The following is a 12,872-nucleotide window of genomic DNA, read 5'->3' as shown; positions in this document are numbered from 1 at the left end:
ACTTCTAAGTTCAATCTGCATTATTAATGCTTTCTTAAAGCTATACTCCTCTGACTTCATAATGCCCCTTATAGGATCTATCCTCCCTCCCTCCGTACCTCATTTCAGCTTCTTTGGATCTGTTGTCTCCCCTATGTGACTGTGATCCTTAGAGAGCAGGGATTGTCTTTTGCCTTTTTTTGGATCCTCAGGGATCAGCATAGTGTCTGGCACAGAGTAGGTGCTTAATAAATACTTAAAAATAAAATTAAATATAAATAAACAAAAATTTATCACAGCTATTGACAACAAAATGATAAATAAAGCCTTGATTTGTGGCAATTGTGGGTTTCTAAGGTGTGATTGCTCCTACTTAATGTTTAACAATGGGCTTTCACTAGCCCAGGCTCCAGCACATCCCAAAGATATATGTCAGCTTCAGACTTACAAATCAAACTAAAACACTATGTGTTGTTGTTGTTGTTCTATCACTGACCCTTCCTGACACCTATTTGGGCTTTTCTTGGCAAAGATACTGGAGTAGTTTGCTATTTCCTTCTCCAGCTCATTTGACAGATGAGGAAACTGAGGCCAACTGGGTCAAATGACTTGTCCACCACACAGCTAATAAGTGTCTGAGATCAGATTCGAACTCATGAAGATGAGCCTTCCTGATTCCAAGCTCTTTCCACTGCACTACCCAGCTGCCCTATATACACAGTTAAAGATTGTTAAAGATGGGTTCTAACATCAATCATGAGAAAACCAAACATTTGTCTGATCAAAGATATCTCTAGTTCATGTTCAAAGTGGAGCTCATTCTATTCCCCACAAAACCTTCCACTCTAAAGCACTGTAGAAACAGAGTTCAGATTATCATTGATACTTAAATATGGTTTGGAGTGTTTTCCCCTAAACATATTACCATGAGTTCACTTGTCAGTTTTCTGTCCATTCACACAACCTTGTGAGGTCTTCCTTCATTCTTTCCCCGTCCGCTTAGAATTGTTGACTGCCTGGAAGATGCTGGTGTCATGAATTCAAACCCAATCTCAGACACTAGCAGTGTAACCTGTAACGAGTCAATCTCCATCTGCTGCATTTTCTTAACTATAAAAAATCGGGATAATAATAGCACCACTCTCCTAGTGTTCTTTTAAGGATTGTTTGAATTCATGTTGGTAAATCATTTGTTAAAATGCTCAATAGAATTGGTTCTAACATTAATCATATATTTAGGTCTGGAAAGGATGTTGGACTCCAACTAGTCCTGACCTTCATTTTACAGATAAGGAAACTGAGACGAAGAGGTCAGTTGACTTTCCCACAAGTCACTCAGCTTCTAAATGTTAGAGCTATATTTAAAGCTTGTCTTTTTTTCTTTATTTTATTACAGCAACAAATTTACACATAATTTTTCCCGAGGTTTCATGATTCATATTCTCTCCCTCCCCTTTTCCCTCCTCCTTCCTGGAACTGACAAGCAATTTCACTGGGTTATACTTATATTATCACTCAAATTCTATTTGCATATCATTCATTTTTGCAATAGAGTGATCTTTTAAAACCAAAACCCCACACCCTGGTGCAAATATCAACAACATGGAAATAGGTCTTGATCAATGATACATGTAAAACCCAATGGAACTGCATGTTGGCTATGGGAGGGGGTGGGAGGGGGGGGAAAGAGCATCAATCATGTAACCATGGAAAAATATTCTAAATTAATTAATTAAATAATTTTTTTCAAAAAAATTAAATTAAAAAATAAAACAAAAAAACCCACATCCTATACCCATATAAACAAGTGATCAATCATATGTTTTTCTTCCGTGTTTCTGCTCCCATAGTTCTTTCCCTTGATGTGGATAGCAAGCATTCATCACATTGCTGCTAATAGCAGAGCTAGTTACATTTGATCATCCACAATGTTTCAGTTTCTGCGTACAGTGTTCTCCTGGTTCTACTCATTTTACCCCCCATCAGTTCATGGAGGTCTTTCCAGTTCTTTAGGAAATCATCCCTGAACCCTGGCTTTTTCATGCCTAATATAGCACTTGAGCCATTAGAGTGCTTTCTCTCTAAGTGACCATACTGTGTTCACTTCTCTGATCAGAGAAGAATTCTATTATCCCTGCCCTTTAGTGACTGTGACTCAGCTAAGGCCATATTCAGGACTAACAATTATACTCAGGTCTTTTCTCTTTTGGGGGGCCAATATGCATTTTTATTTTACTTTTGTTTATCCAATGTAAATAACTCTCCAAACCTATTCCCACCCATATATTAAGAGTTCTTGTGAGAGAATTAGATGGCTTAGTGGATAAAGAGCTATGCCTGGAGATGGGAAGTCCTGGGTTCAAATCTGGCCTCAGATAGGTGTGTGACCCTGGACAAGTCACTTAACCTCAAATTGCCTAGCCCTTACTGCTCTACTGCCTTGGAATAATACTTAGTATTGATTCTAAGACAACAGGTAAAAGTTAAAAAAAAAGAGTTATTGTGAGAAATTTTCACAAATATTAACATGCTATTTATTAAGCACACTAACCTTTTATAAACAACACAGTTTATAGAATCTCTATTCTGCTTATCGATCATGTTTTTGTCCAATACTGAATAGTTTTTGACAATTACTGCTTGATTTATTTCTAAGTCAGTAGTTCAAGTATTATCTCATCTGTTTTAGTCAAAGTACTCCTTGATATTCTTTCTTCTTTGTTCTTCCATAATAAAGTTGGTTGTAATTTTATCTACTTCTGTAAAGTAGCTTCACTGGTATTTTGAATAGTAGTTAATTATATTTATAAATCAATTTGGACATATTATTGCCATTTTTTATCACTTTCAACTACTAGTATGACATGTAGCTGTATAAACAAAACTATTGCCATGGTATAGACACTTGTGTAAATACAACATTCCCAACATAAATTTCCTTACTTGAAAATTCTTCATCTCTCATTTTCATAATGTAGTTCACTTTTTTTGTTGTCATTAACTGAGAGTTTATCAATTTTAGTACTCATTATGAAAAAGCAAGAATTTTTAACTCAACTTTTTTAAAAAATCAATGTTAAAAAGTGTTTGTATATATAATTGGAAAAAATAAAACATTACTACCCTCTAAAAGAAATTCCACTGGCTCCTGAAAAGAAAGGAAAAGAAAATCAGAATGAAAAGTGATCTTGTTTATGTCATAAAACAATGAAAATAGCTTCTGAAGACTCCAAATTATAGATCATCCAAAAGACAATGAAGAGAAAACCTATTGATAACTGATCCTTTCCCCTTTATGATTTAAAAATAATCCCCTTGCTTCTCTTATGCATTGTCTAATAAAAGTAAATCAGCTTTGGGGCTTTCCTAAAAGGGATAAATAGTGTGTGGTGACAGCTAGATTCTTCCATAGACTAGTCCTTCCAGCTACACAAGCTAGAACCAAAGAGGAGAGATTGTTTCAATTAGGCCCCAAAAGGGGACTGTTAATCCTCTTGGTTGTGAGGTTTTTGTTTTGGTTTGGTTTTGTTACAGAAGAATTTACTCTAATAAGGTAAGGGAGAGGAAAGGATTGGGCAGAAATAAGTGTGGACAATTGAAAGCCATGGGTTGTCTCCAGATTTCAGTTCACTCATTTGGGTTTTCTCACCATGAAACCTCTTACCTTCTTGCAAGGGGTAGAATTAGCCAAGTCAAGTTTCACCTCCCTTCCTGTTTTTCCCCATCCCTTCATGTGTAAGTGCCAGTAAGCAATATAAAATGCCAAAGTAGCACCCTGCAGCTGGGAGGAATAGAAGCCAGGGGTTCTAAATTATCCACAGACGGTAACTGGGACTTGGCCGTGCCAGTCTGATGCACCTGCTTTGCAAAAGAGGAAAATGTAGAGTTTGAATTTTCACCCCCAAAAGCATCCCCTCCCTATTCCCCTCACTCCCCCATTTCAAGGAGCCTTTGGCAAATTGTGTTTAGCCAATATTTTGTCTTTCTAGAAGAGTCCGCATGACAGTTGTCTATAGAACAACAAAAGACAAGTATTTTAATGTTTTCCTAGAAAACAGTCTGTTTTCCCAAAGAAATTACCCATGACTTCACATGGATAATCAATATCATACTGCTTGCTGCTATTTATGAAAAACCAACTGATGGATTTAGAAACAATATGATAAACATGTTTATCATATTTATAAATATTATTTATGTATATTTATTATTATCATGCTATGTTTTATAGTTATTATATTATAATTTTTAATATATTATATTTATGTTTATTCAACTTCCATATATTAAGCTACTATTAAGCTATTATGTAGCCAGCACAGTGCTTGGGTAATAAGGTTACAAATACAAAGAAAAAATATTTGCTGCTCTCATGGAGCTTTTATTCTACTAGAGGACAGGAGAGGAGGAGGAGCAGATTTTGTGCCATGCACTTTGCTACTATTGTGGGGATATAAAGACAAAGAATGAGACAGTCCCAGTTCTCAAGGAATTTGCACCCTATCCAGGGAGACAACCTGTACATATACATGCAGAATAAATAGAAATTAAATAGAAGGAGCCTCCCCATCCCCCAAGGGAGCCTTTGGAAAGGGGGAATATCGAAGGTAGCCCTGGAGCTCATCTTGAAGAGATTTGTCAAGGTGATGAGGAGGAAGGAGGACATGCTGGGCATTCAGAGAGACACTGAGATGAGAGAGAGGATGTTGTGGATGAGAAACAGGTTGGTCTGGCAGGAATGCAGAGAGAAGGAGGGGGATCATTGTTAAAAAAAAATGATGCCTGTTGGGATTTGTTTTTTTCTTTATTATTGTCTCCCCCGCTGCTTGGCTCTCGTCCTCACCATGTTAGTGGGTTTCTCCCAGGGTTTAAAGAATCAGTCTCGAGTGAAGCTGAACATTGTGAGATGCCCCCCAGTAACCACTGTATTGATCAGAAGACCAGACCTCCGATACCAGCTGGGTTTCAGTGTCCAGAATGGAATCGTAAGTACCACCAGCCGAATACTTGCCAGAAACCCCAACAAAAATGTAATATCATAGTTTGTCTGTTTTTTTTAATCCTTACCTTCTGTCTTAGAATCAATACTTTTATTGGCTCCAAGGTAGAAGAGTGGTAAGGGCAAGGCAATGGGGGTTAAGTAACTTTCCCAGGGTCACACAGCTAGGAAGTGTCTGAGGCTAGATTTGAACCCAGGACCTCCCATCTCTAGGCATGACTATCTACTTAGCCACCCAACTGTCCCCAGTTTGTTTTTTAAGGCTGTCATGTCTGCAAAGAAATGGGGATAGTGGGATAATCAGCACTCTTCCTCGCTAGATTTCACTCTGATTGAGATTAATCAGTGCCACTGTAGGCTGACTGCTTTTACTTAAAAACATAAAAACTATTCCAGTGGTCAGATAAATCTTTTCTCCAGTAAGATAGTACAAAAGAAAGCATTGCATTAAAACCCTGTATATCCAGCCCTCACCTCTTTCTGTTGTGAGCTTTAGTCCTACATCACCAGCTGCCTTCTGGATCGCCACCTTGCCTGCATTTATCAGACCATGGTCATCCTTTCTCTTTGTTTTCTGTGGCTAAGCTATGTATGGTCTTCTCCAGGACAAAAAGTTATAATTAGTCCTTTAAAATTCAAACTTTTAATGGCCTTTGCTGGCAAGAACCTTGTCAAAGCCATTGTGAAAGCCCAAGTTTAATTAAATTACATTCACTAACTCTCAGGAGATAACCATGGTGTAGTAGATAGAGCAAGCCTCGAAACCAAGAAGATCTGGGTTCAAGTCCCACCTCTGATATACACTAGCTATGTGATTGATCACTATTTCCCAATGCTCTAGGCAACTCTCTAAGATTATGTAAATTGTATAGGCGGTACCAACTTTTATTGGTAAAGGCAATTCCCTCACCAGAGAGTTCTCTTTTTTCAGTGAAATCATAGCTAGTCTCTATCACTGCTTCTCACTTTATCCACAAAATTATCCCCCCCCCCCAAAAAAAATATCCTGGTATATTAGACAGGCTTAATTTCCCCTAAGAAATGTTTTTTTACATTTTTTCTCCAAAAGTTGTTTTAGATATTAATCCTAGTGACCTTCAAAAGACAGTCTGCTATACTCTGGCATGTCCTTTATACATTAGCAAGAAATTTGATAACCAAGTTCTCTTGGCATAGTATTGCTATTTTATGGGCCCCTCCCTCTTTTTGCTTTTGAAAGGAGCAAAAAAAACCTATATGGTATGAGTCTTTTATATATATATATATACATATATATATAAGATAGAGCACTGGAACTGAAGTCCAGAAGACTTGAGTACAACAGTGGTCTCAGAAGCTAAATGTATGACTCTGGACAAGTCACTTAACTATTTGTCTCAGTCTCCTTATCTGTAAGATGAGCTGGAGAAGAAAATGGCAAATTTTCATTCCAGTATCTTGACCAGCAAAAGCCCAAAGGGAGTCACAAAGAGTCAGACATGTCTGAAACAACTCACCAATGATGACATTTTCTCTAGGGCATTAAAAAATACTCACCTTTCCTTCTAGTGCCAGAAAATGTTTGGAGTCAAGTCAGGTCAGTCAAGGAGATCAGAGACAAGCCCAGGGTATCTACCTACTTTGAGGACTGTTTGCACTGGATGCAAACAGGAAAAAAACAACAGAAACATTAAGTACTTTTTAGATATTTCGTTAAATGTTTATTCATTGTTTAAAAGAAAAAAAAAACATATTCTGGAATGAAAAACTGGCCAAGAGAAGATCAAGTGTTCCTTTCTTTTTAAAAATGACCTTGGTTTGTAGGTGGTAGTATTATACTTTTAAATTCCAGGCTGACTATTGCATAAATTCAAGGACATTTAATATTGACACTAAACCATTGCGCAGGCACAGATCCCTCTCAAATGTAGATTTCCAGCACAGATCTCTCTTCCAAACTGCAGACCCACAGCTCCACCTAGATGGTGCAGTGGGTCAAACTCAACCCATCCAAGGACCCAGCCAATCTGTCACCTGCATCCTAATTCTGTGCCTCCTCCTGACTTCATTGTTTCAGTAGTACCAAACTGTGCCCAGTCTCCTTTATTCTAAACCATCTAGTTACATTGTTTTAAACTTAAACCTTCTTCATTTCTTACCTCTCATCATTCAGTATCAAGGCCATCAGTTCTTTCTCTAAAATCTATTCTATTCCTCCCTCACTCAATGAACAAGCATTTATTTAAAACCCATTTCTTGTATGGATTGGTGAAAATATCATCTAGGAGCCAGAAATACTTGGATTCAGGTCTCATCTCTGATACTTGCTGATTAGTTCAGAAAACTCCCTACTTTGTATTTTCAACGCTTTAACACAAAGCACATGGTAGGTGCTTAATAAATGTTTGTTGGATGACTAGCCCTGGGCATATCACCTAACATCCTATTGTCCCAGGTAAATAAGACTACATATTGTAGCAAAGAAGCTGATCTTCACTGGTAAAGTCAGTTCTTTACTCCTTCCTCCTTAAGGAGAACCTTTCACCCCAAGACCAACAAAATTATAACTCCAGTCAAAAAAAAAGCTCTGAACAAGACACCAGGGATTCAAAGACAAAAATCACGGGTCTTTTCTTTGAAAGACTTCATCAATTCCATTTTCTTTCTATCTCCATCTCTTTTACCCTAATAACAGTCCTCACTACTACCCACCCACCCAGATTCTTTTTTTTATTGAAAATTTTTAATTAATTAATTTAGAATATTTTTTCATAGTTACATGATTCATATTAAGACAAAGATTCTTAATATGTGTGTGTGTTTATGTGATGGACCCTTTAATAATACTGATGTCACAATGCAGTCAGTTTTTCTTTCATCAAATTCTAGCTGGGATTTGGGGAAATGTTTTGAATTTAGGGATCTGTGACCTTTAGGAAAATAGTCTATTATAGAGAATTAAGAGTTGAAAAGATGGGCCATTAAGTGACCAGAAGAAATCGCTCTTTATACCAAGACCTGTCTTAGCTGTGATCCTTCAGAATGAACAAACAAGTGATCCCTCACCTATCAGAGGAGTTACGTTCCAGAGACCACCCCCCCATGATAGGTGAAAATCCATGAAGCAGCAGTGTTATATTTAGTTTATTATTCTTTGATGGTGAGCATCTTCCTTTGGCATATGGTTTCACTGCCAGAAGCCTTAGAAGGCACAGAATGTTTGGGTGGCATAGGGCTGGAAATAAATTCAAGCTTTTAAGAAAACTTCACAAAAACACAACACCGCAGAGCAACTCTCTGAGCAGAGTTCAGATGTCTATATGAAGTGGACAAGGAGAGATGCTAAACATATGGGCACAGTGTGGGAGAGCAAATAGACCAAAGCACCCAGTATATAGAACACAACAGTATGGTTGGTTGCCTTTCATCAGCCAATATTGTGCCATGTACAATCTCACATTGGCAAACATGCACAGTCAGTACTGGTGTACTGCATTTCCATTGTGTACAGTATGGTATTCATCTGCAAAATCCCATGATATAACAAAAACTCCACAATACAGAATTTGATTTTTAAAAAAAAACCTGCAATACAGTGAAGCTGTGATAAGTGAGCCGCGATATAGTAAGGGATGACTGTACATTGTAAAATTAGATTAAAATTCTGTAATTTCAGAGTGTCATATGGGAAATTTTACTATCCAAGCCATATTTTTAGTGGAAGGAAGATGACTGGAAGAAATTTCAACCCTTCTTCTTCCTTGTAAATGATAGCTAATTCCTCAGAGAGCAGCAGTGGTACCATGGTGATTCCTGAGTCAACAGGGATTAATTGGGTCTTTTCTCTCACTAGATCTGCAGCCTCATGCGAGGAGGGATAGCAGAGAGGGGCGGCGTTCGAGTGGGACATCGAATCATTGAAATCAATGGGCAGAGTGTCGTAGCCACACCTCATGAGAAGATTGTGCACATTCTCTCCAATGCTGTTGGGGAGGTAGGAGCTAGGATCCATAGGATTGGAAAGGGGTCGGGATACCTCGCCACTGGGCAGAACTGTAAATAAACCATCCCAGCCAAAGCATTGCTGGAGATATCTGAAGGTGGTATCTAATGGTCCCTTGGTTTTCCATTCCAGTGCTAAATAAACTCTAGATAATCAGGGAAGTTTTTTTTTTTCCTCACACCTAAGGTAGCTCTCTATTGCTAGAATTTTAACCCATCCTTTGATTTGATCAAGGCATTTTAAATGACCTAGAGTACTAAACCCGAAAACAAGAAGATCTGAGTTTAAATTCTAACACAAATTTATGCTAGCTGTATAACCCTGGGCAAAACACAACTACTGAGCCCTCAGTTAACTCACCTGTAAAATGGGGATAATGACACCTGTCTCACAGGGTTGTTTTGAGATCAAAGGGGATAAGAGATGTGCTTTGAAAACCTTATTCTCTCTTCAGGTGACAAAGACAATAACTGGTAGCTTGGAGCTTCTATATTAAGTAAAACTAATTCTCCTTTTGGTCTTCTCTTCATCTAGACTTTTATTAGCTTCTTTCTTTTTTGATCTATTGTTATTTTTCGTATTTTCTTATTATTTGTTATTTTTATTAATTTTGTTATTTCTATTGTTGTTGTCATTATTTTTGTTATGTATGTGGCCTTTTTCAGGTGGAGGTGCTTCCTATGGCCCAATATTTGGGTCTCCACATTAATTTTAACAATTTTAATTGTTTTATTAAAGTTAAACCAAAGGAAAATCATCTTTAGGTTCATATGTTCACATACCTATGTATTTATAGGTGTATGTATGTTTTTAATATATTTTACACACACATGGATATGGATATGCATAGACATACACATAATATTAATGCCCTCTATTTTGACCGGATTCAGTTATATGTATGAAATATACTTTGGCAAATGGGGGAATTCCAATTGCCACCCTAACTTGATTGATTCCATACCTGATCAGTATTCCCCTAATAAGGATATCCTACAAGGACAGGATGCATTGGGTCAACAAACATGTAAACTACAATTTTGAAGGCCTCCAAGGTGTGAGAATTTATTTTTCATACACTCTGTTAATGTCTGTATAAGGGTCAGTGAGCATTTCTGTGTATTACTGTATCTACGTTCTGGATCAGAGATTCCAATCTGTTGCTTTTTGCATTTTCTTTGTCCATAGAAATCCCAAAGAAGGCCTTCTCCTTTAACAAAATGTGGTTAATAAATGAAGGGGACAAGGAATCCTTTCCTCTGTACGTGTTCCCCAGGACATGGGAATGGAGAGGGTTAGATAATTTGGTGGACTACTTCCTAACTCGCTATTTACCAGTTAGAGGTGTTTGGGGATATTCAAGGAAGGGCTGAATATAAAAATAAAAGCTCCCCAAACTGTATTTATTGATCTATCTGACTGAGCTTGGGGTCTCTAGTCATCAAGAGAATCATTGGCCTGTATCATTTTATTCTACTTTTTAAATTTTTATTTGATATTTTTATTATTTATTCATTTATGTCCTCATCAATAATCCAATATAATCAAAAATCATCCTCAAGATAATATTAATTATAACAAAGGGAATTAAAATCTCAGGTAATCGGTCCAGCTGGCTATCACTGTCAAGTAGTATGCTTGGCTTTGAATCATGACCCATCCAACCCTGACTGCTTGACCAAAGGCAGGTGATGAGGGGGCTGGAATAACAATATAGGAATTTTGCAGCTGAAGGTGGTCTGAGAAAAGGAGAGAAGTGGGAGAACACTGGGCTCACAGCACTACATGAATGGTATGGCTTCTCAATACCACTTAAATGGAATGATTACTGTTTTATATGAGCCCATCTATATATATTTTTTTTCAGTCTCCAATAAATGTTCCAAGGATTCAAAAGTGAGTCCACAAGTTATTTTTGGTTTAAGAAAAACAAAATAAGAGTTGTCTCATGGCTTCAGATGCTTCCTAGCTTTGTGACCCTGGGCAAGTCACTTAATCTCCCTTGCCTGTTCCCTCTTCTACCTTGAACCAAAACCCAGTATTGATTCTAGAGAGAAGGGAAAAGTTTTTTGGTTTTTTTTTTATGTTAACAGAGACCCACTTGTCTCATACTTCCTATAGCTTTTTAAAAATGAACATCTTGTTCACAACTTCTGTTTTTATATCATAGTTCCAGCTATCATACTCCCTTCAACTCCTCCTGATCCCCAGTGAGTTTTGCCTTGTATCAAATAAAATAGCTAAGTAAAACCAAATGATATTGCATCCACAACTGCAACCACAAAGCTCCCCGAAGCTTTTTGCTTTTGTTCATGAGCACTGCTTATTATTGATTCATGTTCTTATTCGTATCTTCTGAGACAAAGGGGAAAATCTGAAGCAACAACCACACATTATTTTTCATCTTTTCCTTTACATTTCCCCCTTAAGCTCTGCTTAAAACACTGGAGAGAAATAAGATGAAATATTCAAACCCTGCTTACCTGACTCTGTATCTAGTGTTTCTCCCACTAGATCTTCTTTTATATTAAATGGTCATTTTCTTTTACATTTATTACACTAACATACTAAGTGGCAGTGTGGCTTAGTGGAAAGTATGGAGCAATGGGTTTGAGCTGGAATCCTACCTGTGTTAGTTACATACTGACTGTGGGAACTGGAGCAAATCTTAATCTCCTAGACTTAATCACTCTAGACCTCAGTTTTCTTATCTGTAAAATGAATATATTAGATTAAATTATATCTCCAATTCTATTTAGCTCTAAAGACTTCCCTCTTTTTGACTAGCTAATAGTCTGACAGTGACTAATAGGTGACACAGTGACTAGAGCAGTGATCCTGGAATCAAGAAGATCTGAGTTCAAATTTGACCTCAAACCCTAGCTATATAGAATGCTGGGAAAGTCACTTGACCCTGTTTGTCTCATTTTCTTCATTTATAGGATGAAATAGAAAAGGAAATGGCAAACTACTCTAGTCTCTTTGCCAAGAAAACCCCAAATAGGGTCACAAAGAGTTGGACACACCAAAACAACTGAATAACAGCAATAATGTTTTTTATATAACAAATATAAAATACAGAACTTAGGAATACCCTGTGTTGACTTGACCAAGATCCCTTCACCTCCTCTTCTTTCAGGAAGAGAATTCCCAGTTGGTCTTGCTTTATAGGCAAATGACTTTCAAACTTTAAGCTTTGTGGGTACTGCTTAATGGACTGGCTGTATCTTTCTTCTCCCCACCCAGATTCACATGAAAACCATGCCAGCTGCCATGTACAGATTGTTGACGGCACAAGAACAGCCTGTTTACATCTGAGACCCATGCTCCTCACCTACACGACATGCATGGAGGACGCCTCCTCGCTAGTGGCTATGTTTCTAGTGCTGCATATTTGTGTCCATGGAGATATTTCGTTTGCACTCTCTCTCACACGATGTTTCGTCATGCACCAGAAGAAAAGTATCCAGGAGGACCCCTTTTTTTCTTCCTTGCTCCATCTTTCACCCAGTCCCCATCCCCAAATACAAGTGATGTTTTAATGTGTGTAGTTCCTTGCAGAAGGGAGAACTGCCTGGATCTTCCCAACAAACTCACCTGCTTGGTGTTTTCAGCATGCCCGGCATCCTAGAAAGGGTAGAGAACTGAAGGGGGAACTAGCTTTCTCATGGTGTCTAGATCTCACAAAAAGGCTTGTCCAATGGGGGTCATGGTAAGAGCTCAAAACACCGGTGACTAGAAGTTCTCAGTGCTCTTGTTCTCTCTTGGTGTATATGCGTTGGTTCAAAATGGGGTATGGGGAACCAAACCATATATCGAAGGATCTTCACTGACCAAAGTAGATTGAGGGCTCACTCTTCACTATTTCTTCACAGAGTTCCTGAGCAGGTTTTGAATAGAGTCCATGTTTGG

At 37.8% G+C, this 12,872-nt stretch overlaps 1 protein-coding gene across 5 annotated transcripts in view; it reads left to right on the top strand.

Annotated features, from left to right (window-relative positions):
- APBA1 (amyloid beta precursor protein binding family A member 1) overlaps positions 1-12,502 on the top strand; it is a 270,008-nt gene extending 257,506 nt beyond the window's left edge. For all 5 annotated transcript variants that reach the window (XM_056806236.1, XM_056806239.1, XM_056806238.1 and 2 more), the window contains 3 exons: positions 4,845-4,964; positions 8,811-8,951; positions 12,207-12,502. In XM_056806236.1, the coding sequence (XP_056662214.1) occupies positions 4,845-4,964; positions 8,811-8,951; positions 12,207-12,278 (333 nt within the window). In that variant the 3' untranslated portion in view covers positions 12,279-12,502. The remainder of the gene's footprint in view (positions 1-4,844; positions 4,965-8,810; positions 8,952-12,206) is intronic.
- Positions 12,503-12,872: the final 370 nt, after the last annotated feature.

The sequence above is a fragment of the Monodelphis domestica genome, chromosome 7 (assembly GCF_027887165.1).
Source record: "Monodelphis domestica isolate mMonDom1 chromosome 7, mMonDom1.pri, whole genome shotgun sequence".
Lineage (NCBI taxonomy): Eukaryota > Metazoa > Chordata > Mammalia > Didelphimorphia > Didelphidae > Monodelphis > Monodelphis domestica.
Note: the sequence above shows the minus strand (reverse complement) of the source record. Positions and strands in the feature narration are given on the sequence as shown.